The sequence below is a fragment of the Anolis carolinensis genome, chromosome 5 (genome assembly GCF_035594765.1).
Source record: "Anolis carolinensis isolate JA03-04 chromosome 5, rAnoCar3.1.pri, whole genome shotgun sequence".
Classification (NCBI taxonomy): domain Eukaryota; kingdom Metazoa; phylum Chordata; class Lepidosauria; order Squamata; family Dactyloidae; genus Anolis; species Anolis carolinensis.
In genome coordinates, this window is record NC_085845.1 from 191,480,241 (window position 1) to 191,506,690 (window position 26,450).

The window sequence follows — 26,450 nt, forward strand, 5'->3', positions numbered from 1 at the left end:
ATGCCCTATAGTCCACCACCAGGCGTAGGTCCCCTGACTTCTTTTTCACAAACATCACTGGGGAAGCGGCTGGGGATTGAGAGGGTCTAATGAACCCCTTGCGGAGGTTTGTCTCTAGAAACTCCCTGAGAGCTTCTTGCTCTGGTTCAGTCAAGGAGTAGAGGTGTCCTCGCGGGATCGGGGCCCCCTCCACCAAGTCAATGGCACAGTCATAAGGCCTATGCGGGGGTAGTCTCTCGGCTTCTTTTTCATTGAAAACATCCCAAAAGTCTGAGTATTTCTTGGGCAAGGTGATGATGGATTCAGCGTCTGTGGCGTGACAGACCTTGGCTACAAGACAATGGTTTTGGCAATATTTAGAAGCAAACTGCAGTTCTCTGTTGGTCCAAGAGATGCTAGGGTCGTGGAGTGTCAGCCATGGGATCCCCAAAATCACAGGGAAGTGAGGAACCTCGGTAACAAAGAAGGAAATTTCTTCCATGTGTTCCCTTATCCACATTCTGGTGGGTTCCGACCATTGGCTTACTGGACCTGTCTTGAGGGGGCGGCCGTCTATGGCTTGCACCACCCGGGCGTTCTTGAAATCGTGATATTGTAATTCCAGAGAGTCGGCATACTCTCTATCAATGAAATTGTTTGTGGCTCCTGAGTCTATCATGGCATGGATCATGATGGGTCCTTTTTTCGCTGACCACAAGGTGACCACTAGGAGAAAAAGGACCCCGGTTGGCGGCTCTTGAGTGGGGCTTTTGACCGGGTTGGCGAGCCTCTCTACGCCCGGTCGCTGGCTTCCCCCGCCGGCTTTGCCCCAGTCGCCTCTGACGTCTTAGTCTCCACGGAGGACGCCGCCGCCAGACGAGCGGTGGGTTTTCCTTTGGCTGGACACTCTCTGGCAAAGTGGCCCCCGTTTCCGCAGTACCAACAGAGGTTTAAACGTTGGCGGCGCGCCTTCTCGGCTACATCCAATCTGGGACATTGCCCAACTGCATCGGCACCTCCTCGCTTCCTCTGGGGTATGGGGCTGGTGGCGGGGGTCTCCACACTGGACGCGGCTGGATGCCGGCGGGAGCAGGAGGTTTTGCTCCGGCTCTTCCACTCTGGCCTCGGATCCACTGCTTCCTGTTGGCAAGCATGACTTCAGCTCGTAAACATTGATCAATGAGTCTTTCAAGAGAGTTTGGAGGGTCCACTTTGGAGATTTCCTCCAACATCTCGATGTTAAGACCCTCCCGAAACTGTCCTCTGAGGGCTATGTCATTCCAGCCGGTGTTTTGGGCCAGCACTCGGAACTCGGCTATGTACTGGGACAAGGGCCTGTCCCCTTGGGAAAGGCGCCGGAGTTTGAGGCCGGCCGTCTCTAAATTGTCCTCGATCCCCCAAGTCGCCTTAAGGTGATCCAAGAAGTTTAGCGCGGAACTTAGGTGCGGGGAGACTTGATCGAACAGTGCCGTCGCCCAATTGGCCGCTGGCCCGTCTAGGAGACTATAAATCCATGCCACCTTGATGTCTTCTTGGGGAAACTCGGCATTTCGGGCCTCTAGGTATGCCTGGCATTGGCGACGGAAAACATGAACCTTGGAAGCCTCTCCAGAAAACTTGGTGGGCAACGCCAGGGCAGGGAGACGGGCTCCACGTTCCTTCAAGCCCCGTATTTCTCCCTCCTGCGCATGGAGCATATCACGGATCCTGTCCACTTGGCGATGGTGTAGCTGAGTGGTTGGTCACCCGGTCCGGCTCCGGTAGACATTCTGGCCTAGGTTAAATGGTGCTTAGGGTGGCAGAGTCAAACTGTCACGACCCAGGCTGCAGAGCACCAATAACCATACACAGAGGCCAGAATCTATCTAATATCTTTATTGAGGAAATATATAAAGTTAATAAAAGCAAGTGTAGGAAATAGTTCAGAAGTAGACCTTTCAGGAAAGGTCAAAATTAGTCCAGAGAAACAATGTCCAATAAGAAATATTAAGGTCCAAAGTTGTAATCCAGTAACCGAAACACTCACTTTGCCAAGCAAAGTGAGGGGAGATGACAAGGTCCTTTAGTCCATGAAACTTAGGCAAGGCAAGGAAATAACTTGATTCTTGGATACAAGGCTTAATTCAAGGCAACAAAGAACAAGGAGCAGGATCCGTGGTAAATTCGTGGCGAGGTCCGGAAGGCAAGGCTGGGTCCGTGAAGCAAAACAAGGTCCTGGGAAGCAAAGCAAGGCTGGAAACGGGAGCGTAGTCCACACACAACCTACTCCCGTAGTTGACGAATTGACTCCGCAAGATTCCTACGAGGGCAAAACACCTAAGTAGGGTCTCGTTTTCCCGCCAGAGAACAATTCTCTGGGGAACCAGAACCGAAAGCCATTCTCTGAGTCCAGATGCATGACTCCCTAAAGATTCCCATGGGAAGCAGGTTTAATCAACCATTTGTTTGGCCGCGATTCTCAGGCTTCTGCGATTAGCCTGTTGAGCTCCTCTCTGTTGTTGACAATAATCACGGCGAGAAAAAGGGGGAGATTTCGGCTCAGGGCTTGTTTGGGAAACTTCTGGGAGGCAAATCTCCTGCAGGTGCAGGGGCTCCATCTCTGGCTGTGAAAGCTCCAATTCTGGCTGAAACGGTGGGAAACCTAAGTTTTCCTCTTCATCTGTCACAACAGCGCTAGGAACGGGACTACATGGCCCATGAGTCATCACACATACCTCATGTCAAATGAGAATATATGAGCGTGCCAGTTCATTTTTTGTTAATGCCCTTATGGATACTGTCAACACTCTGTTCTTCTCCTAACCAAATGTCTGAAACTATAGGTTTCATCCCAACTATTCCTCTCATATACCAGTTTTTGTTCTTCCTACAGGAGATTATATCTTTCAGAGTCTATCATACTCACCTATTCATTGTCATAGTCAAGTGATATTTTTCACCTGAGTCTGTTCCCATAGCATGACTTATCTTTGGTTTTTACATGCTCATTGTCATCCGTAATACATTTAACTCGTATCAAGAGTTCCCTAATAACTTCTCAGTTTGTCTGTTACTCCTTTAAAATTCTACCTAAAAATCTCCTTATCTGACTATGATAAGTTTGCTATAATTGTCCAAACAATTAACGTCTTGGAAGGGAGAAGAGTAGAAACAGCAATTCTGGCAGTATCATCTGCTGGCTTTCATTGACTAAAGAAAATGTTGAAATGTTTCGAAGGTATCCATCCAAAGACTTTAAGGAATATGGAAGTTTCGTCAAGCTCTTGATTGCTGTAGGCATGCTTGACTTCATTCATTCCAGAACCAATAGCTTATTTGCATAGGTTTTCTTCCCATTTGCATGCAATTGCCTTGCTGCATTTGTTCTGCTAATCTGAGTTTGTGTATTAAACTTGCTTAAAGAGTGATTCAGAAGAGTGTACACATCAAATTTGTATACACCATCAAACACTTAACCCCCCCCCCCCCCCAGTGCCAGAGGCCTGAGTAATGGGGTCGCGGGTGGAATCCACGGAAAGCCTTATAGAGAGAACACGTTCATATGACATTGAACCTTCCCAGCAAAATTCTACTAGGCATTTTTTAAATCTGAGCTTTTGTTGTTGTTTTTTGCCATAATCTCTGAATAAGTTGCATGCTGTGAAATTGAACAAGTAAGCATATCCAACATTTATTAAAGGGATAGTTTTAGTTGTTTGCAGGGACAGCAGATTTTAGCTTTATTGCATATTCTGTTTCCAGGTCTGCAGCAACTATGACATCTGAAGAAAAGAAAGACCGACCAGTAAACATGATAAGTGAAGCTGCACACTATAATTTGACATCAGATTATGCTGCACATCCAATGAGTCCTCTGGGCAGAGTAAGTTGTTCCATCTATCATGCATTATTTATAATACAAAATTATTCAGCTAGTCAGTGCAGCATGGCACTGAACATTACATAGACAGTTTGAGGAAAGTCATCTCATTTTCAGATGTTAAGGCACTGGCTCTGTGTTGTTGCTGTTCATATTGCTGTTATTGTTGCTATCATCATCATTGTCATCACTATCATGATTAATGTATCTGGCATTTTTAAGGTAAAAACCTTTTTAAGTTGCTTCCCAACTTTCCAGATAAGAAAATAAGTAATGTTTTAGCCAGCTGTGAAGTACTGTGGTCCTGTGCCTTTGTCACTTACCAACATAGGTATCGAGTGATGAAGCTGCATGCCATGCATAAGTTGAAGACAGGTTTGGGGACATGTTACAAATAAATGTTTTATCTCCTTTTAAAATACATAGAGGGAGCATACTTAGAAACAGCTAAAGAAAGGGAGTGAGTCTGTTCATTTGAGGGGTTACAAGGAGTATGTGTTTAAATTGCATTGCTGATCTTAAAATATCTATATGTATACAAATGCAGATAGGGAAAGGAATATATATGAGGAAAAAGAATGAGAATGTAGTATGAAAAGGCGGGGATAGAAGAGCAAGGAAAGGAACTTGCCTCTATTGGGAATCCAATGCAAAGGCAATGAGAAGAGGCAGACCTGGTTATCTCTCCCATTCTCAACCCAGATTTTAAAAGACAGCCATTGCTACTTCCTCTCCTGGGGCATTATTAAAGTCTGGACATTAGGCTTTGGCATTTGTTTTCTCCTTTGGCTGGGATTTTCATGGACTAGATCAGCCTTCCTCAGTTTGTTGCCCTTCAAATATGGCTGCAGAATTAAAGGAATTGTAGTCCATAATATCTGGAGATCGTCTGATTATTAATCTAGGTTTTACTTCATAGATGATTTCCCCCAAAATGGATCACTAAAACTTTCTGCCAATGGTTTTGGAAATCTATACTTAAATTTGATCTTTTATTACAGTCCATTATGAAATCAGGTTTTTCATATTTTAATGTGTATTGGCAAAATCCAAAATTTGGCAAGATGCTAAATTTAAATGAATGGTCAAGAATTCATTAAAATGGCCTCAAGTCCCCAGTGTTTATATTAAAAATAGCATGTAGAGAATGGCACTCAGAAAAGAGTGAATGGGAGAAATCTCTCTTTTTCAGCTGTTTTCTAGTGGATATAATTTGATTCTAAAACTGCTATCCTGTGCATATGGACCTGAGACTTAGTGGTTCTTATTTCAGTGTAAGCATATTTTAAATCCAACTTTTCACACACACTGTACTTTAATAAATGTTATTTTTTTCAGGCAGCTAAAGTGCAACAGTTAGTTTTTAATTAAAAGGAAACAGCCTACTATTTTTTACTATTCAAATTGTTAATCTGTAGTAGGAGAAAAACATCCAGCTCTACTTTCATGCACCCATATTTTTAAAAGTTCTTATCCATTTGAGATCAAGCCTCATGCAGAATAATCATTGGATGCCTTAAACCTACACCTGCTGATAAACTCTACAAGCTAGTTGACATTGCCCCCCCCCCCCCCCCCCCCCCGATGTGCAACAGGAAGTTGCGGCTAACTGTGAGAGAAATAAGGGTGAATATTGAAAGCATTCCACTGCATGGCTATCAGCCTTCTCCCAGTAGACTCAAATCAAGGAAAAGCTTCATGAGAACCACCACTCCTCCTAATGTTCCTCCAGCAACAGCAAGAATATCCCCGTGGGTAGCAAAATCAGGTAATTCTCCAGGGGCAAGCCAAGACTGGGCAACTTGGAAGTCCCTGAACAGACTCAGAAGTGGAGTGGGCAGATCAAAATGGCACTACTTAGAAGAATCTCCACCTTGTGTGACTGGAACAGAACAAACAACTCTGCATCTGTATGCTCACTCACAATGTCCTGCCTCATTATAGAGGAATAATTGTTTAAAGCTACAGACAATGCAGCTGCTGTTGCCCGCTTTTGGTCTAAAACTATTTAGCTGCTTGTGATCTCTTTATTTTATCAGTTTTTAACTTATTTATTATGCAATGCTTTTGACACGAAATAAATAAAATAAAACCAAGCCTCAAACGAAATGTTAAATACGAGTGAAAAAGAAGTTCAAATTCATCTCTGGAAGTTCCCCAAATTTTCTATTAGCAGTATAGATTACGAGAGCTAGTTAACATCCCAGAGGATAAGATCAGAATCAGAAATGTCATTAACAGTTTGGAGACCAGTTTGGGGAACCAACGAAACAAATTTTAGTATGGAAAAAGATAAGATACAACACTTAGAAGAAATGTCAACAGTACACGTGAAAAGGATCGAGGAGTCTTAATAGACAACATTTCTGGTTTTTCATGAGTCAACAGTGTGATGCAGCAGTTAAAAGGGCCAGAGAGATTTTGGACGGCATAAATCAAAGTATAGCATCTGGATCAAGAGAAGTAGTAATACCACTCTATTCTGTTTTGGTCTGACCTCACCTGGAATACTACTCAGTTCCAGGCAACACAACTGAAGGAAGACATTGACAAGGTGAAAAGTGCCTGAGGGGAGTTTGACCAAAATTCTACAAGATCTAGAAACCAGGCACTATGAGGAGAGATGTAGGGGTTTGAATATATTTAGCATTATAAAGGTTAATAGGTGACATGATAGTCATGTTTAAATATTTGAAAGGATATCATATTGAGAATGGAATAAGTATGTTTTATGCTGCTCCAGAGATTCCACATAAACATTAGGAAGAAATTCTTGACAAGTAAGAGCTGTTTAACGGTGTAATATGCTGCCTTGGCCTGTGGTGATATCTCCATTTTAGAAGATTTTTAAGCAGAGTTTGGCCATCTGTCAGAGGTACTTTGACTCTGTATTCCTGCATGACAGAACAGGTTTGGACTGGATGCTCATGTGGTCTCTTTCAATTCTGTGTTCCTATGATTTCAGGGGAAAGCCGTACCTGAACCCACCTTTTTATTCCTTGATGCTATGTATGATACCCTTGCGAGACCCCACAATAAATAAAGTTTTTTGAGGCTTTTAAAGCTTCCAGATGCCAAAAAGGTATCAAAACAGGTGCTAAACCCCCATATCCAAGTTTCTGAAAATATGACTGAAAATGAAACTGGAAGTGATGTCATGTCATTTCTGGTTTTTCTTAGCATGCAAACAATGTGAGAAGAGTGAGTAAATGACCCTTGTCTCTGGTGTAGTGACCCATCGGTGTAATTCCCCTAGCCTTGTTTATAAACTGCATTCTCATGTTTTCCAATTATCTTATTAAACACAAGTTATTTTCAAGTTATTTGTATTTGAACTAATTATCACAGAGCCAGTAAAATGAACCTAATTGTTATTACATTACTAATGCATTCATGCACCAGAGCAGCAGAAATGTTACATAATAGTTGTGGCAAATAAAAAGCCTGAAGACATAGTTGACTGCAGATTTAGTAAGCAACGATTCTGTCTGCACTGCACTAGAGTGTCCATGCTGACCCTCAAATCCCAATCCCTAGGGATCCTGTCACACACCCTGCCCTTGCTCCCCCAATTATTCCCTTATTGGGTGGGGTTATTAGGCCTCAGAGAGGCCCACTTCTAAATGTAGACTTGTAGTTGTGTTGATGTGTGGCTTCTTCATACTTTCTGAATGAATTTCCTGACTCCAGTTAAGACTTGATAGTCACCCAGAGACAGGTTTAAAGCGACCACAAGAATAGGTTTAATGAACACAATAGAAAAATGCATTCAACCATTAATATTTCATTATTTTAGCTCCCCCAAATTATAGATAGTTCTTCTTTCTTTCTCAAATCCAAAAATCTGTTTTCTACTTGTCAGAGCCTAGACTGGGAGTTCCTTGGAGAATGGAATTGTTCCTTTTTGCTTTCCAAACTGCCGTGGGCACAGATCAAATTATTTCCAAAAACACAAATGGGAAATGCAGCTCTACACCTTCTGTTGCTTTACAGATTTTGAATAGGTACCAGGTCTTTTAGGCTTCATACTACACACTACAGTGCAGCATTGGAGTTCACAGTGTCCAGACTTCAACACCAACATCCATGTGTTCTCTGTCTTTGGAGGCTTCCTCCCTCATGTTATAGGTTGAGAATGTGCACGTGGGAGTGATTAATATCTCTTTGTAGCTTACAGAAAGACACTTTTCTATTGAACTTCTCAGCACAGACATCTTTTTCTTAGCTAGATTAGTGTGTTAATTGATAATTGTTCTCTTATGATAATTTGGCATAAGTGAGATATACTAAGAAATGTTCCCAGACTTTTCAGTACCCACTTTTGAAGATAGCTGGAGTTCCTGTGGCTGCCTGTGTTAATAGTATCATATTTCCAGTAGACTCTGTACACTATGGATTCCCAAGAAATTCAGTTACAACTCATAGATGGGCAGGAAACAGAGTTGTGATTTACTTTCTTGGGAATCCATAGTGTGCCTCAAATATCACTGCTGTGTGGTGCACACGGACAAAGGACAGTATTATTACCCCTCTTTTATTATCCTTTGTCCCTAGTGCCTACATGGCCAAGAAGGGGAGTTGTTTTTATCTGCATTGAGATCCCTCCAGAGCAACCGAAGTAGAGTAGAAGCAACATTTGATATAAATGTAGGTTTGCGATGCTACATTCATCATCATTCTTTTCCTGTATAATTTTTAAACACGTTGTCCCTGATGAAGAAGCCAGTGGTTTTTCAAAAGCTTAAGTGATGTATTTTGTGCATTTTAGTTAATTAATAATGGTAGCATTCATTTGTGGATTTCGTATTTTGTTTTATTCTTCATTGCTGTGTTTCCTAGAAAATATTAGGAAGTCTTCTGAACTGGGCATCATATTCTTGATAAAGAGCTCTAGACTTTTCAATTCTGTTTGAAAAAGAGAGCTGAATTAGCAATCATCTGAACTTTGCAGTTTCAGCAGTGAAAAATTAGACCAATTAATGCTTTCATCTTCTTTGTTTCCATAATGAGTTTTGTGCCGATCAACAGCAACAACATGCTGTCAAGTAGGTCAAGCATAAAATGCAACCTACATCTGAAGTGCAACCAGGTGGGAATAGTTTTCATTAGTTCACCAGAATCTAAATCTCATCGACTTGATGAAAGTTGGCAACAATAGTAATTAAACAAAGCCTGAAGGGGGGAATTATGTTATGATGTTCAGCCTTACAGTGTTAGTTTCCCTTTGGCATTAATCAGAATGGCTTATGAAAGTTATACCTAGGGAAATTATTCTGACCACAGTTCAAAAATGCCTTCATATGAAGTACAATAAGGTTATAGTCATAATTTGCAGTCTTTGAAAAAAAAAAGAAATTTAAATTCAATAAGAAAATCAATACATTTTAGCATGCTTTATCATTAACCCATGGGAAAAATTCTGCTGCAATCACATAATTCATTGCAAATTCAAAAATGCGTAATTATTTCACTTTGCAAAAGAGCTGATTGCAAGGTGTAGAAAACTAACAGTGCATTGATGCATTAGCCAAAATTCATATTCACAATTCTTGCTAAAATGTGGATTGGTAATAAGACTCATGTATTGCTCCAATAAACGTATAATTGTCATGATCATACATTATTTATTCATTAATGTTTACTTGTCTGTTATATCGAATAGATAAGAAAGTGTGGTATCACCATTTTACTTGTATCTTTGCCCATTAAAAGCAGGCTTGTTTTGTTAAATCGCATTCTAATTTTAGGATATGCTTCACAACATTGATTGCCAATAATTCTCGAATGGACTATGTATCATAGAAATATCTACAATAGTTGTAACAGTTAATGGAGTTTGATTGTGCAGATCCAAATATAGTCTTCCAATAGAGCTATTGAAAGGCAAGATCTAAATATCTGAAGTTACAGGATGAATAAAATAATATTATTTAATATTCCAGGGTATTAATAAATTCTGGATATGTGACATACCATAGAGTCCATATTTAATCAACTTGGTCAATTTCATCTGGAATCCCTACATTTTCTAGAGCCTTATCCCACAAATGGTTTATTTTTAACATTCAATTTGCTACATAGTTTATTTGTTAGATAATTTCTATTTCTTTGGTGTTCTAAGATGCTTGTTTGTTTGCTGCACCCTAAAAAGTGCTCAGGAAGAGAATGGTGATAGACCTCAAGTTTGTCCATCCCAGTTCTTCTGCCTGCTATCATTAAAAAGACAAATGAACAGCCAAATGTGGGTGATCTTGCACTAATTTGATTTCACTAAAGTTGCATTTTTAGATTCCTTGCCAAAGCTCTTCAGGGGTGAGCCTAGATGGGAAACAATTGAATGGGCTTATTATGACCAAAGTCAGCTTTGTCCAGTTGCTTTGGTGCTATATAATGTAATACAAATCTTAACCATTCTCAGAAAAATATGTTTTTATCATTTTGAAAGTAGAGTAACTGTGAGAATATGCTTTTGAATTTCTAATTTTAGATTTCCTGCAGTTAGAATGAACCGAGGTGGTTTGCTGTATTCTCAACCATAGAACAAAAATTAAAGCATACTTTTCCTTTGCTGTCTTGATGTACCTTCAGCTGTAGAACAAAAATTAAAGTGGCTTGTATTGTGCAGCTTTTAATAGTTTGCAAAGAAGGCCCGTACATTAGTTATGAGTTTGGTACTTCATTCAATATGAAGTTGTTTCTTTTTTATAATTTGCATATTTGCCATACATCCCAGTTTTCCCTAGATAGTCCTTCAGCAGCTTATAAAATATTAAATCATAGCATCAATTGTGTGGCTGACAGTACATTATGTCCTCTTCTGCAAGTGCACAATAAGACAGACTGTACATAACCTTGAAAATATTTCTGAAGTTTGATCTTGTATGTTTATTACCTTGAATCATACAGCTGCAACCCAGTTTGCTTTTATCCTTTTGCAAATGGCTGCTCATCAAATAAATAGCAGAGTGAGACAAATATAACTCCTTACAAATCCTGCCATTCTAGCAGGACTAGAAATGCTATGCTAGGCTTGAAGTTTGGTGAACCTCCTAAAAGAGAGTGATCATTATCACCTTAAGTTATGCATTTATCCAGTCAGAGTTTTGTGCCTCTTCAGGAAAGTCTGGTTGGATAGAACACATGTGATAGCATTATAACAAGAAAGATTTAAATCTCATTATGAGTTGAGCTTATAGTTATTGAAGTTCACATTTAAAGGGGAAAAAAGAAAAAAAAGTTTTAATATTTCAGTTGTATAATATTCTCCCCACCCCCCATCTCTTGCTAAAGGTAGAATTTATGTGTTCCAGCCCTTTGTAAAGAAATGTTGCTATGGTTATGTAATATCTTATTTAGCCCCAGTTTTAAATGTTTTGATCCAGTTAAGTCTTGGGAGTTGTCTCTGTCCCTTTGTAGAGAACGTAAAGACCTGAACCAGCAGAATCTGCAAGTAACAACCTATCTGAAAAGGAAGAAAGCTGTTTCTTAATAAGTCCAGAGGGGAACAAATGATGAGGATTAGCTGTGTCTCTGTGGAAACTCATGCATGTATATTCTCTATATATAACAGATACTGATGTTGCATTTTCTAATATTTTCATTCTATTTTTAGACATCACGCTCTTCAAAGAAGGTTCATAATTTTGGAAAGAGGTCCAATTCCATAAAAAGGAACCCTAATGCACCTGTTGTTAGACGAGGTTGGCTTTATAAGCAGGTATTGTCTGTCTCTCGTACTGAATGGAATATGTACAACAACTTTCCATCTGAAATGCATTGCTGGAATACCACCATCATCCTTTTAATTGCACAGATTGTTGACTTTTACTGTCCCTTGTTGTATGATGAGGCATGCCCAAAACAATCTGGTCGTTTCAGATTAATGATTTTGCCTTCTGCGTATTTTAAAGTGTAGTGCTGCTAAGCTTATTTACCCTAGTAGGATAGGAAGGTAAATTGCATTGTGAAGCGTTTAATAATTAATAGGGGCCGGGCTGTGGCCCCTATTAATCACTCTGACCATGAGGACATGAGTTCGAGGCCAGCCCGTGGCGGGGTGAGCACCCGTCAATTAAAAAATAAAAAATAGCCCCTGCTCGTTGCTGAACTAGCAACCCAAAATATACTTGCATCTATCAAGTAGGAAATAAGGTACCACTTATAAAGTGGGGAGGCAAATTTAACTAATTTACGACGTTGGAATGAGGAGGTGCCGTCACAGTGGATGATGAAGCAGCTGCTCCCCCCTGTGGCCAGAATCGAACATCCCCTCAGGAGAAGGTTAAATTTAAATTGCCTCTGCGTCTGTCTCGGTTCTATGTGTATATGGGCATTGAATGTTTGCCCTATATGTATATAATGTGATTCGCCCTGAGTCCCCTTCGGGGTGAGAAGGGTGGAATATAAATACTGTAAATAAATAAATAAATAACTGGCAAAGAATGCCTGTGCATTAGTTATGAGTTTGGTACTGCAATGAATTTGGCTTATTCCCTGCAATAAGATGGATACTTAGATTATTTCTTTGAATCTTGCACACTGCATGCAGTAATAATATGTCATAATAGCCCTTCCTTGTAAACAAATGTGGTGTAAGTGATTCATGTAATTATTTGTTTGACTTATTATTGGATTCAGAAATGCAAAAATATTAAAGAATAGTTATTTTTGTCTTCTATTTTGCATGCTTGCTAAAATTAACTAAGTGATATTCTAAGGGGAATATGTCATTTGGAACAAATCAGTAATTTGTTAAGATCCCTGTGTGCATTAATCAAACTATGTGTAATGCTGTTACTTTACAAGCTATGTTTATAAAGTTGTACTTGGACAAGGTATTATTTCTGTTGCCATCTGACACAATAGCTTTTTAAACATTGTCTGCCAACCAACTTACCATCCAAGTCACCATACAAAAGTTGGCCTGTTTGCAACATTGTGCCCATATGTGGCAGGCCAGTGTCTCTTTTTATTGGTTACCTGTCAGAACTGCACTAAGACGGCTCCTTAAAATGTTAAGCAGGTGCTAGACAGACACATTCTTCATAAACCTTAGCCATATGTGGGAGGTTGCTTATTTTGAATCCTGTGCCAGTATTTTTTTTGCCAACCCAGCTCTGTCATAACAAAGATATTTTCATCTGTTTTCTAGAAAAAAAACCTGTCTTGTACCTTTCATGTTTATGTAAGGTGGCAACTATTCTTTGGCTGGGTAAAGTCACCTATAAAAGGCATCCTACTTGAACAATAGATGCAGGAAAAGGCTAGCCTCCTATTAAGCCATTTTATTTGTATTGTAGCTTTTTGGGTGCCTTCAAATTGCTGGTCAATGTATGTAAAACCATGAATTTCATAGGGTTTAGTTGGCAACATGGGTTCACCAGTTCTTTGCCTGTTGGTAAATGCTACATTCTCTTTATTTAATTGCTGTGGTGGCAGATGTATAAGCAGATACATGTTTTAATGAGTGAAACTAGAAACTAGGTGTAGAAAGCTATATGCTACAGTTGTTACTTTCATATATAAAAAGGAGAAAAATATGGAAGTCTTTAAAATATCTTGAGATGTCCATTTGGAATTAATAAGAGTTAAAAACGGTATTGTTTGCGTTCACTTTTACAACAATGCATGTTAGTAATTGGGGTGTCTCAGTAGCTTCTGTGTTCTCCTTTTAGTGCTCAGTGGGATTCCCAAAGAATAAAACATTTATGTGGACAAACACCAAGCTTTTCCTTATTTGTCTACTGGAATGATTTGCTCTTCCTTTCACACATTGCTAGCCACCTAGTCTTAGAGATACATTTGTTTCCAGTGTCTGCTTCCATTCGATACAGGATGTGTGTGGGGATTAAGTAGGATTACAAGTATTCAGTGACAGAATATATGCTTTTTGTCTAGCAGACTCAGTTTTTGCTCCTCCAGAAGAATATGTTAAAGCGGTAGGGCTAAGGAAGAGACATTTGGCAGTCGGCTGCTCTCAGGGCCTCAAGTGCAGCGCAGTGCAAATTGAACAAGTGATCTCACTCAGAGTAGAGGGACTCCATGTGCTATCGTATAGTGATAAAATGTCTAAAGAGCTCACATTTTCTTCCTTTTCAGAAGGAGGGGAGTTCTGTCTACTGTCCTCTCCAACTGTTTTGTGATAATTTCTACCACTGGTAGATCAGCTGAAAAATATAGTACTGGCAGCAAAAGACAAAATATAGTCAGTTGTTCCAGTTTGAACATTTTGTAGCTTAGTATACTTGCCTTAAATTATCTGTTTTGCACAAGTTCTTTGTCAGTGTAAGAAATTATATAACCTTGAATGGTATTTGGACCTAAGAAGCTAGAAAGTTCCTTAGTAAAAGCAGATGTTGAGTATTTGTTATTCTACCTGGTGTGCCGATCTTGAAAACAAGACAACCAACACATCTGCTGGATGATCTTAACAAAATAATTATCGGCTGCCCTTTTCTGTTTAGAAATATTCAGGGATTTGGCATTCTACCGCTCTTGGATATCATCTCAAGCCCATTCACCAGGAGAGTACTTAAAATTCTCTAATACCCTTTCTCCTTTCAGCAGATTAACATATTTATTAAATTTTATTATCTCAGGATGAACACACTGATGTAGTGGTGGTAGCCATTCACTCTGAAAATGCATTGCAAATTGGTTATAGACATAAAAGCAAATAAAATTGCTTCAGGGATATAGTTATATATATATATTTGGAGGCATTTACTTGACAGTAACAATGTTACTAGTAACAAGACTGAAGACAAGTCTCTGAAAGAAAAGAAAGCTTGCACGGTGCCTTTAAATGTTTGTTTCTTTCCATACTTCATTGATTTGACTTTTATTTTTACCCTTTTCCTCAAAGATGAGATATACCTTTATCAATAAGCCCAACCAGCATTGCCTATGGCCAGGGATTATGAAATTAAACCTCTGAAGTTCTGGAGGTGGGAACTTACCTATCCTCAACGTCCGGAAATCTTCCCTCCTTTCATTTTAATCTTACAATAGGTCTTTCAGGTGGACTTGTGCTAAGAAAAATAGCGACTATCTCAGGTTTAGCTGGTGGGTTTAATGACTGGAAATTTTAAACTGGCTGTTCCCATTTCTGGGTAAATGTAATTGTTATCCATTTCAATTATCATATATGAAGAAGCATCTACAGAATGAACCATTACCCAAATCCGCCAGTCCCAACCGTAGCATAGGGCAAAGAGTTCTTCGTAAAAATGCAGATGCAGGCAGAGTTTGGCATTCAGAAATAGTAATTATGTTATTAATTTATATGTGTATTTATTGCTCATTCAAAATTGCTACATTATTTGCCATAAGGCTATCCTTTTTGGAAGGAGTTAACTAATTCACCTTCTTTAGATTTAGTGAACACATTGGCTCTGGAGATCCTGACTGAAGTTTCTAGTTTCAGGTAGAATTTGCTGGTCCAGAGACTCCTAGTTGTGTTTACATACCACATAACTTACATGGTGGCAAGTACTTTCCATAATTTCTTCCCATTAAAGAGGGGGGGACCTGCAACTTATTTGCAATGAAAGGCATACATGTCATCCCTGAAGTTACTGAAGGGGAACATGGCCTCTGATTTTGCCATTTGTTTAACTACATAGAAATATGTATATTGTCCATGACTGTGGGTTGTGTTTTTGATTTCATTCAGGATAGCACAGGCATGAAACTTTGGAAGAAACGCTGGTTTGTTCTTTCGGATTTGTGTCTTTTCTACTATCGGGGTAAGTTTACTGAGAATTTTATTCTCCCTATGTATATATATACTTAATAAAATTGTTGAAATAAATAGAATTTATTTTGTTCTCTTGTTAGTATAAACATTAAAATAGTGGAGTTTATAGGAAAACTTTATTTCCTTTACTGACATGTCAGGTTACTATCAAATTCCTGGGTCACAACAACATATCCCACCCCCCAACTGGAGCTGTTTTGGCTAATCCACAGCGTTCTTTTAAAACTAATTAGAACTTGAAAAGCTGTGTACTATATGGTGAATGGGGGCCATGCTTATATACTAAAATAGATGCAGTGATGTCATGCAACTAAACCATGGGAGCCTTTTAGATTCTTCCTCTTCCACTCTCACCCGAGGTGCAGCCCAAGCTGTTGGTTCTTTACCCAGCCCATTTATTAAAAGCTTTTTTTCTTTTCATGTTTATCTGTTAGATGACCATTCTAGCTAAAAGCAGTGAACTTGTTGGAAAACTGAATTAAGTATTGTTAAATGATGAAGCAGGCCACAATACCACTGAGGAATGGAAAATATTGTCGGATAACCTCTCAAGGAGGCTTACTGGAAATTATAGACAAGCTTATTTGCAGTCATATGCAAAGCATTTGGGAGTTCATAGGGATTTTTAAAAAACTGCATTAATTCTCAGTTAAATTTCTCTAACTAAATCTTATTTTGCTTGCTGCCAAATGAGTCAGCAATAATTGAGATTTTGCAGAAAAGAAAAATAACAGTAACTGGAATTTTATAAGATTTATAGTCTTGAATATCAAACGAAAGAATTCTTCCTTCTTGACTGCTTTTGAGACTTCCCTGTAATGAAAAGGAACTTCGGAGTGTTTCATATGCAGAAGAAAGTTGTAGTCTACCAATATGTGTGATCCTAACTCTGATTCTATGAAATTATAATAAATAAAAAGCTTTTTGGACAATAATAGGCAAGTAATGATGGAGAAAAACAATGAGAATTGAGAGTGTAACTTTAACATCCAGTGGACCAGTGCTCTGCTGGAATTAAAATATCTTAAAGCTTCAGGAAAATAAAGGTGCTAGTGGTAAAATGAAGATGCTGGTAATAAAACTGAAATGAAGAAAATAATACACAATTTCAAGGCAAAATAATGAGATACAAGCCAAATATTTCCAAGGTAACCATAGCAGCGGTTTTAAAAAAGTTTCATCATATCTGAAGGTTTACCAACATAATTTGAAGTACAAAGTTCTCATTTTGTGTTCATTTTACAAATTCAGAACTATTCATAAAGATTACAGATTGTTGAAAAAGCCAAGCCACTGTAGTACTATAATTTTAAACATAGAGACTTTGGTTGAGCTAAAATTATTCTATAATTAGAGGGTTGGTTACATTGTTGGTTGGGTTTACAGCTCAAAAGACAAAGTCAGCACAGTTGTCTTTTTCCAAGTATACAACTCTCTTATTTAAGGCAACCATTTTAGATTTCTTGAGAAACATCCCATGATGTGAGCTGAGAATATTAATCATGGTCAAGTTCAAAAGGTTTATTTATTTGTGTTGCTAATTTTCTTAATGTTTTCCATTAGACTAGATAAGAAATATAAAAGCTGACTTGCATTGACTGCGTAAATAAATAAACCAAAGCTATTTATATTCTCTTCCTCTGGGAAGCAATTGAAACAGATGGAGTTAGATAACCAGATGCTCTAGTAATCATTTGCAAGCCTTAGAAAAGGTTATTAGAACACACCAAACATATTAACCCTCGCCCTTTCAAGTTGTTGGAGTGGGAAGTTTTAAATATTGTACACAATGTGTTCCTTTTGTCAAAGATTTTGCAGATTCACTCAAATTTGTTACAAATTGTTTTTGTTTTTGTATAACACCTCAGGAGGTAGCAGTAGGCAGACTTACATTAATATCATTTTCCCTGGAATATTCAAATCATGCGTATCTATCAGTAATCCTTATAATACTTGAGTAAGCTAGGCCAGTGTTTGTATCCTCCTATGGAGAGAGTTCTGAGTTCATGGCTAATGTTATTTTTGAAGCTTAGATTTTTTTGACTCATACTTTCAGCTACTAAACTTGACTTCAGTGCAGATCAGACCATTAATCAGAACATTAGACCATCTCAGTCCAAGAACACACCGAACCTTATGCTCAAGAAGTTTCAAGTAGTTTTTCTGTTTCTGGCATTCAAATATTATGAAACCTTCAGTTTTGCTTATAGTATAAAATATTAATTTCACCTTTGTTTCAAACAATAGTGCACTCTAATTGAATAAACATTCTAATTGTAGTCCTGTGATAAAAAATCTTATATTTGTTTTTGTCCTATTTGTATTCTGTGAGCAAATACAAATAGATGCAGGAGCCAAGGAAATCTGTAGATAAGAGGCTTTTAAATGAGATTGTTCAGTATAAACCGAGTACAGTCAGTCCTCCATATCCATAGATTCTGCTTCCATGGTCAATCGTCCATGGAAGCAGAATCAATATCTGCTTTGGGTTTCTTTTTAGTGAGATGAAGGAGGATAGAAATAAATATAATAAGCATCCACATCTTGCAAATATTTCCTCTACAAAAAAACTACAAAAAGCAAACCTTAATTTTGTTATTTTGTACAAGCGATGCCATTCTACTATGCCATTGTATTTAATATGATTTTAGCATCCACGGCTTTTGTTATCTATGGGGAGTCCTGGCCCCAAACCCTAGTGGAGACTAAGAGCTTATTATGTACATAGGGTTACATAAGCATACTAGTTATTAACACTAAATCAAGTAGTTTGATTTTGACCGAGAATGGCTGGATTTTTTCTGTAAGGATAGAAGATTGTGCAGTTTTGCCAATCCACCAATTATAGAACTGTCAAAACCTTTTCAACTTGGGCAATAGAGCTACTTATTAGCCTCACTTTATTATGTACTAGCTTGGGGACCCAGTGGTGCCTGGGTGATTTGAGAATGGTATTATTTGTCTTTCAATGTTATGTATTCTGTTTGGAGTGGGTGAACTGAAATTCCCAAAATCGTGGCTCAACCCTCCCCAAACCCCGCCAGTATTCAAAGTTGGCCATTTTGGGGCTGTGTACCAAGTGTGGTCCAGATATGTCATTGGCTGGTTATTGGGTGGCTGCAATACTCTGTGGATGGGGGTGAACTACTACAACTCCCAGAGTCCCGGAGCAATTGCCCCGAAACATCTGTCAGTATCCATAGCAGGCAATGTTCAGTCTGTGTGCCAAGTTTGGTCTAGATCTGTCATTGGCTGGGTTCAGTGGTCTTTGGATGTAGGTGAACTACAACTCCCAAAATAAAGGTCCCTTCCCCCAAACATCTGCAGCATGTTTAGTTGGTCATGAGGCTTCTTTGTGCGAAGTGTGGTCCTGATCCATTGTCGGTGGGGGTCACTGTTTCTCTGGGAGGAGGTGAACTATAATTCCCTTTCCCCCAAACTTATCCAATATGTTGTATTGGTTATGGGGGCTCTGTGTGCCAAGTGTGGTCCTGGTCCATCATCGGTAGGGTTCGAAGTGCTCATTCATTGCAGGTGAACTATAAATCCCAGTACCTACTACAGTAGAGTCTCAGTTATCCAACGTTCTGGATTATCCAACGCATTTTTGTAGTCGATGTTTTCAATAAATCGTGATATTTTGGTGCTAAATTCGTAAATACAGTAATTACTATGTAGCATTATTTCATATTGAACTACTTTTTCTGTCAAATTTGTTGTATAACATGATGTTTTGGTGCTTAATTTGTAAAATCATAACCTAATTTGATGTTTAATAGGCTTTTCCTTAATCCCTCCTTATTATCCAACATATCCGCTTATCCAACATTCTGCCAGCCTGTTTATGTTGGATAAGTGAGACTCTACTGTACTCCCAAATGTCCAGGCCAATTCCAGTCCAAATCTACCAGTATTCAAATCTGGGCATATGAGGTATGCATGGCAAGTTTGGTCCAGACCCATGATTGTTTGGGTTCATAGCGTTCTGGGTATAGATGAACTATAAATCATCTACATTCTCCAGTAGGAGTCACAGTGCTCTGACTTGCTGCAGGGTGAAGTACAACTTCCACCTTGTGCAGTCAATCTCCAATCTCCTGTAGTAAGTTTAGTTGCAGCTCAGTTCTGTCCAGTAAGTTTAGTTGCAGGTAAGTTCTTCTCTGTTTGTTATGCAGACAGATTTGAAAGGGAAGGGCAGTAGGCGGGGCCATGCAAATTTCGCAGCAATGGAGAACCATGGAATGCCTGCCTGTGGTGGAAGAAAAAGCAAAATGTAGGATGAAATGGTCCCCAAATAAAAACATTCCTTGGGTGGTGGGCTGTAGTGTTTGGGAAGGACAGTGGCAGGGGCTGGGCTACATGTTCATGGAGCTCGCTGTAACTGTAATGTCAGTGAAAAGGAGTGACTTGCTGGTTTTTCAGAACTGGAAGGTATAGCCTGTTTGTGGAGGACGGAGGCTGTCTGTGTGAGCGGACACCTGTGCCACATACACACATACGGGTTTTCGCTTTTATTATGGATTTAGATTAGATAGAGTTAGATTAGATAGATTTAGATTAGATAGATAGATTTAGATTTAGATTAGATAGATTTAGATTCTCCACTACCAATTTTGGTTCCATCTTGTTGGACCTGCAATTGGTGGATACATCCAAACGGTTATCTTTTTATAAAGACAAACTGGTCTGTTCTTTCCATTTTAAAATCTCGTAATGGAAAACTCACAAAGACTCCTTTTAGAGCTAGCAGATGGAGCATTGCAGCATACTACCTGTATTAGGAAAAGGACTATAAAAGAAGTGGTAATTGTTAACAGTTCAGCATTCAAAGCATTCCACATACATTCTCTTAATAATATTCTCACCAACCATGGAAAATGTATCAGTATATTCCTATGTGTGCCATTTTATTCATTAAGGGAACCTGAAGAATATGAACTAGAGATTTCACAACTCTATCCTCTAGGTATAGATTTCAAATGTTGGTGCTGTGCCTTTGTATTAAGAAACTGTTGATTCATGACAAAACCTTATAGGCTTTGTCTTGTTTCTCCATTCAGCAGTATTATAATTAAACACTTTTTAAAGTTGAATAGCCTATGGCCAATTTATACCACACAAAACAGGTGCATTTGCTGTGCCTATTTCATCTATCAGTATCAGTGGTTGAAGAGAAATGTGTTCTGTTAATGTGGGAAAATGTGTCAGGAATACGACTGACAAAGCTTTCATCTAAGTGATGAGACATGAATCTATATTTCACATCTTTTGGTGTTCAGTGAAGCAAACTGGTCTGGCACATAAAGTGGAAATTGGCCTTTGTACCTATTGAATCGGTAGATAAATTATGGAGTTTTATGAACCTTGATTACTGTACCACCTGTGCTCAAAATTGGCAGTGATTTCATGTCATTTAGAGATGTCTGACTGGCATTGCTTCGAAGCTGCCAAAACACATTGAAATAGCTTGTTGGATGTAGTGATCAAGTGAAACCATTAGTTATGCAGTGGCATTGGAATGTCTTCCAAAAATCTTAGTAGTTTTAAAAGTCTAAGGATAAATGCAGTTGCATTTTGCACTTTGGATTTTTGCCCGAGATTTAATATTATTTTGCTTAGTATCTCTGAGTTAAATTCGTAATTGGAAGGAGATGCATGTTAGGCTATGTACCATAAAGCACGTATTTCAAACAAATTTGAGATCATATTACTTGGAACTTTGCATTGAAATATACTCAAGGCAGGAGTCTCTACACCTTTCTAGGTTCCTATCTCTGAGTTGTCTATGGCACAGATGCTCTTAACACACTATTGCTCAAATAAAGAGTCCCTTGCAATTTCAAGAGATACATGTAGTACTCACATCTCCCAAATAAATCATGTCATCATTTCATTTCCAAATTTTAACCGTGAATATTCATAATATTCATAAAACCAGAATTTAAAAACATAAAGTGGGTTTATAATCCTAGCCAGGACTTACTCCCACTGTTTCTACAAGAATATGCTATCTCCCTACCCTTTTAAAAAAGCACCTCTGGACCCTAAAAACCTGCTTTGGAGGTTTGGGAACTTCCCACAACTAGTTTTTGGTGCCATATGGAGGTCCAAAGGGAATAGGAGGGTAAGTCCCAATTCTGCTCATATTGGATACAGAAGTGCGCCATCAGATGTTGGCCCTTTTGCTAAAAAGCTTACAAAAGAACTAGCATAATATGGTTTGTATTAATATTCATGTTGTAGCTCAATGTGTGTACCACATACATGGAATATAATCCCTGGCATCTGCAGTTCAGCTGGGAAATGCTAATGCCTGAAATCCTTGAGGTCTACTGCCTGACAGTCCTGGCCTTGATGGTCTGATTTGGTATACATGTTTTCTGTCTTCTGTTAACGTCAGCAATAGCAGGAAAAAGAACACTTGAATCCAATAATTTTGAAAAATTATGGTTTTCAAAGAACAAAAATATCAACACTGAGACTCTGCCATTAGCAGTTGTTGGATATTTCTGTCAAATTAGGATCTGTGCACTCTTCTTTCTAAATCTTAACTATTGACATTGCTAGGTATATTCCATGGCTGATAACTGTGCCCATATGAGGACTGTCATATGACTGATGAATTGTACAGTGAATCTGAAATAATCATGTTGATAATATAAGATACACGCGCTCACGCTTCAAATGTATTTCATCAAAATGAGGATATTACATGGAAATAATGCATAAAGCAAAGTCTCTATCTCCACATATATAAGTACTGCTTTTAAAAAGAGAAGCAAAGACAGTTGATTTTTTAAAATATAATAAACATTCTGAGATTATGCTTTTGCTGTATTTCATGTGGCAACTGGATTTTCTCATATTGCCTCTATCATACTGAAAAGTCTACACAAATTAAAATCTTTGCAGTCATAAATCAGTTTGGTTCAAATGGATTTATGTTTAGGCATTAATGACATAGTCCTTTTTATTATGGTATGTGTTATAGGCTGCATGTTCACTTTAGAAAGACAGCATCATTTTAATTCATAGTAGTCATTGAAAGCAGACATAGCAAATACTGCATGTGAATACTCAACATTCTGCTGTTGTATATGGCAGGTCCTCATTGTGTGTCAGTGTTTGCAACGTCCCTAGCAGAATCTTTGGCGGCTGTATGAACTACGAATTATGTGTCTGCATTCATGTATTACAGAACCCTTCTATTGACTGCTTCACCTTGACTACTCCATCTTAATGCTGTCTTTAGATGAAGTTAAAATCCTCTTCTATAGTCCAGTAATATCCATATTTAATTTGGATGTTCTAGGAAAACTAAATATTTATTTAGTAAAATGTTTCTTCTTGATCAGGGGGGAAAGCTTTATAATGCTGCCACACTGCTGATACCCTTCCCTCAGGATTTGCAGAAAGAGAGCCACAGGCAGTCAAAACTCATAAAGGCTATAGCTGTGGGGTGTTCTCTATTGACGCTGAGTGAAAGACTCTGCAATGTTCTTGCTGATCCCTGTAGCTTTCCTACATATTGTTTCTGTCTCAGGAATACTTGATAAGATTTAATCGCATATGTACAATCCCCTATTTTTATTTAACAGTCTGAAGGTCCAGCATTCAGTCTCTGTTCTAGCCAGCAACTGGTTCCATAAATGGCTTGAAGGAGGTAATAAAAGGTGATGAATGAGGCCTTCCTCACATATTGTCCAAAAAGGAGGCTTCCAGCAATCCTTGTTACAATACCCACTGGCTTCTCCATACCCCTCTCATTTTGACAAGTGGTGGACACTGGAATTATAAACATGTTATCCACTTGCGGATCCTTAGTCCAAAAACAAGACCACTTTCTTTAAAAGCTGTTACAACCATACTGTTAGGAAATATGGAATCTTATTATAAAAGTTGTGAAAATGCTAAATGTAGTAATTTGTCCTACTTTTTAATGAAAGTTTCAAGTTTCTCGGTAAAGTTTAAAAACAGACAGCTACTAAAATGTCAGCCATATTGCTCCTTTTGTATATCCATATGTATATCCTCCCCAGATGAAAAAGAAGAAGGAATTTTGGGGAGCATTCTTCTTCCCAGCTTTCAGATATCCATGCTTTCTGCTGAAGATCACATCAATCGTAAATATGCTTTTAAGGTGAGGATATTATTAATTTTTAGGTTTATGGAGTTTAGTTCAAGAACAAGCAGTAATCCTAGATTTATGCATTCTAGATTGCAAGGTGGGGGTGACTGTTTTTCTGTTGTCTAGCACTCTAACTGCTTTTTGCTGACTTGAAGAAACAAAATAATATTTCATTTGAGCTCTTTAATACTATCATCAGTTTTTCAGGATATTTTTAATATATGCATTATGCATTTAAACTGTTAAATATTTCTCAATGTTTATTTTGTTTTTCAATTGGAATTTCACTGGGCTGCTCTTGATTTATGAGTAAGCTGAATCACACTGCAAGTTGTAACGGGTGAGTACTGTTTTATAATTTTCTATTCTGTTCTCCTTTTTAATGCTTTATATTATTTACTAGCCATGCCCAGCCATGCGTAGCATAGTCTGGTGGTATGGAAAATAAAGTAATGAGAAAGTGCTGGTATTTAATATATGTTATTTCTTTATGCTTGTGGATAAACAATATTTTGTTGTTCCTTTGTCAGTGTTGAGGTAGAGATTGTTTGGTTTTCCTACTCTGAAACATGTTCTCCTACTGTCTGTGTAGATGTAGATGTAGCCATATGCAGTGCTTGAGCACACACACACACACACGCACACACACACACACAAAGAAAGGCTGTGGCCCTTAGAAAACCAAGGAATTCCAGACATGAAACAATCTGGGTTTGGTAACACATCCCAACTAAGGATTCTCCTTGGTAGGAAGCAGACAGGCTTTGAAGTTGCAAGGCTATTCAGTGGTATTCAAGCTGGCCAACAAAGGATTCCCATAGGTAGGAAACAGCCATGCTTTGATGCTGCAAGGTTATTCAGTTCTATCCAAGCTGGCTGTCAGGACCCAGGCTGCAGAGCACCAATAACCATGCGCAGAGACCAGAATCTATCTAATATCTTTATTAAGGAAATATATAAAGTCAATAAAAACAAGTGTAGAATATAGTACAGAAGTAGACCTTTCAGGAAAGGTCAAATATAGTCCAGGAAAATAATGTCCAATATGTGATATTAAAGTCCAAAGTTATAATCCAATAACCGAAACACACACTTTGCCAAGCAAAGTGTGAGGAGAAGACAAGGTCCTTAAGTCCATAGAAACTTGGCAAATAGGCTGGAAGCAAACTTGATACTTGGCTAGAACAAGACTCGAAACAAGGCAACAAGAGCAAAAACAAGGTCCGTGGTAAACGCGGGACAAGGCAAGGCTGGAAACTTGATCCGGGAAACAGGAAACTGGAGTACGAAGTCTACACACGATCTCACTCCTCCAGCTGACGAATTGACTCCGCAAAGTTTCCTTTGCGGCAAACACCTAAATAGGGTCTCGTTTCCCGCCAGAAGAACACTTTCCCTGGAGAACTAGAAGTGAAACTCAACTTAGTCCAGATGCAAAACTCCTTAGAATTTCCCAAGGGAAGCAGACCTAATCAGCTAATTGTTTGGCTGCGATTCTGGCGCTTCGGCGATTCGCCTCCCTAGCGCCTCTATCTTTATTATAATTATTTTTACGAGAAAACGGGGGAGAATTCTGCCCAAGGCTTGTTTGGCTGACTTCTTGAGGGCAAACATCCTCCAGGTGCAAGGGCTCCGTTTCTGGCTGAAACGGTGTAAATCCCATGTTTTCCTCTTCGTCTGCCACAATAGTACTAGGAACGGGACTACAAGGCCCATGAGACATCACACTATCCCCCTCCTCAAGGCCCCTCTCCAAAATGGGCCCTCTTCCCAAGGTGCGGGGCCGCAGCTTGGCAGGGTAGGCCTGATGGAAGCGGCGGACTAAATCGGGGGCATGGACTGTGGAAGCGTCCTCCCAAGAGCGTTCTTCGGGCCCAAAACCCATCCAGTCAATGAGATACTGAAGGCGGCGGCGATGAAAGCGAGAACCCAAAATGTCCTGAACCTCGAATTCCTCCTCCCCGTCCACCAAAACAGGGGTGGGGGCCGGCCAGTCTGCATCAGGGCGCACACCATCCGCTGGAAGGAGCAGGGAGCGATGAAACACTGGATGGATGCGCATAGAGCGCGGAAGTTGGAGTTTGAAAGTCACGGGGTTAAGTTGCGCCACCACTGGATAGGGACCAATGAAACGGGCATCTAGCTTCCGGCAAGGACGGTGGGAGGGCAAAAAACGAGTGGACAATAGAACCCGGTCTCCTACCTTGATCTCGGGGCCCGGCTGGCGATCCAGTTGTTGGTGCAAGAGTTGTTGCACCGCTGTGAGTTCTTGCAGCCAGTCCTCCGCTGCAGGGACTTCTGAAGTTTCAATAACAGAAGGGAAGAAACGCGGATGGAAGCCATAGTTTGCAAAGAACGGGGTTTCTTTAGTTGAAGCCTGGACACCATTGTTGTAAGCAAACTCCGATAGCGGTAACAGGGAAGCCCAATTGTCCTGCTGGTAGTTTACATAACAGCGTAGGTATTGTTCCAAAGTGGCATTGGTGCGCTCAGTTTGCCCATCCGTTTGGGGGTGGTGAGCTGAAGATAAACGAGAGTCTATGCCCAATAGTTTTTGTAGTGCCTTCCAGAAATGAGAGGTGAATTGAGATCCACGGTCCGTGACTAAACTCTTGGGCAATACATGTAGTCTGAAAATATGCTGAAGGAATAAATCTGCAGTCTCTTTGGCCGTGGGGAGGCCATCGCAGGGAATGAAATGGGCCAACTTGGTAAAAAGGTCCACC

At 39.3% G+C, this 26,450-nt stretch overlaps 1 protein-coding gene across 17 annotated transcripts in view; it reads left to right on the top strand.

Annotated features, from left to right (window-relative positions):
* The window catches only part of plekha5 (pleckstrin homology domain containing A5), a 203,891-nt gene that overhangs the window by 123,481 nt on the left and 53,960 nt on the right, over positions 1–26,450 (top strand). For 16 of the 17 annotated variants that reach the window (XR_010006921.1, XR_010006922.1, XR_010006920.1 and 13 more), the window contains 4 exons: positions 3,721–3,841; positions 11,451–11,555; positions 15,513–15,585; positions 23,636–23,736. Coding sequence is in view for 14 of the 17 variants with exons in the window: in XM_062983160.1 (XP_062839230.1) it covers positions 3,721–3,841; positions 11,451–11,555; positions 15,513–15,585; positions 23,636–23,736 (400 nt within the window). In the remaining 3 variants the exon portion in view is untranslated. Of the gene's footprint in view, positions 1–3,720; positions 3,842–11,450; positions 11,556–15,512; positions 15,586–23,635; positions 23,737–24,038; positions 24,065–26,450 lie in introns of all 17 variants that reach the window. The other variant, XM_062983161.1, reaches the window with a different exon arrangement.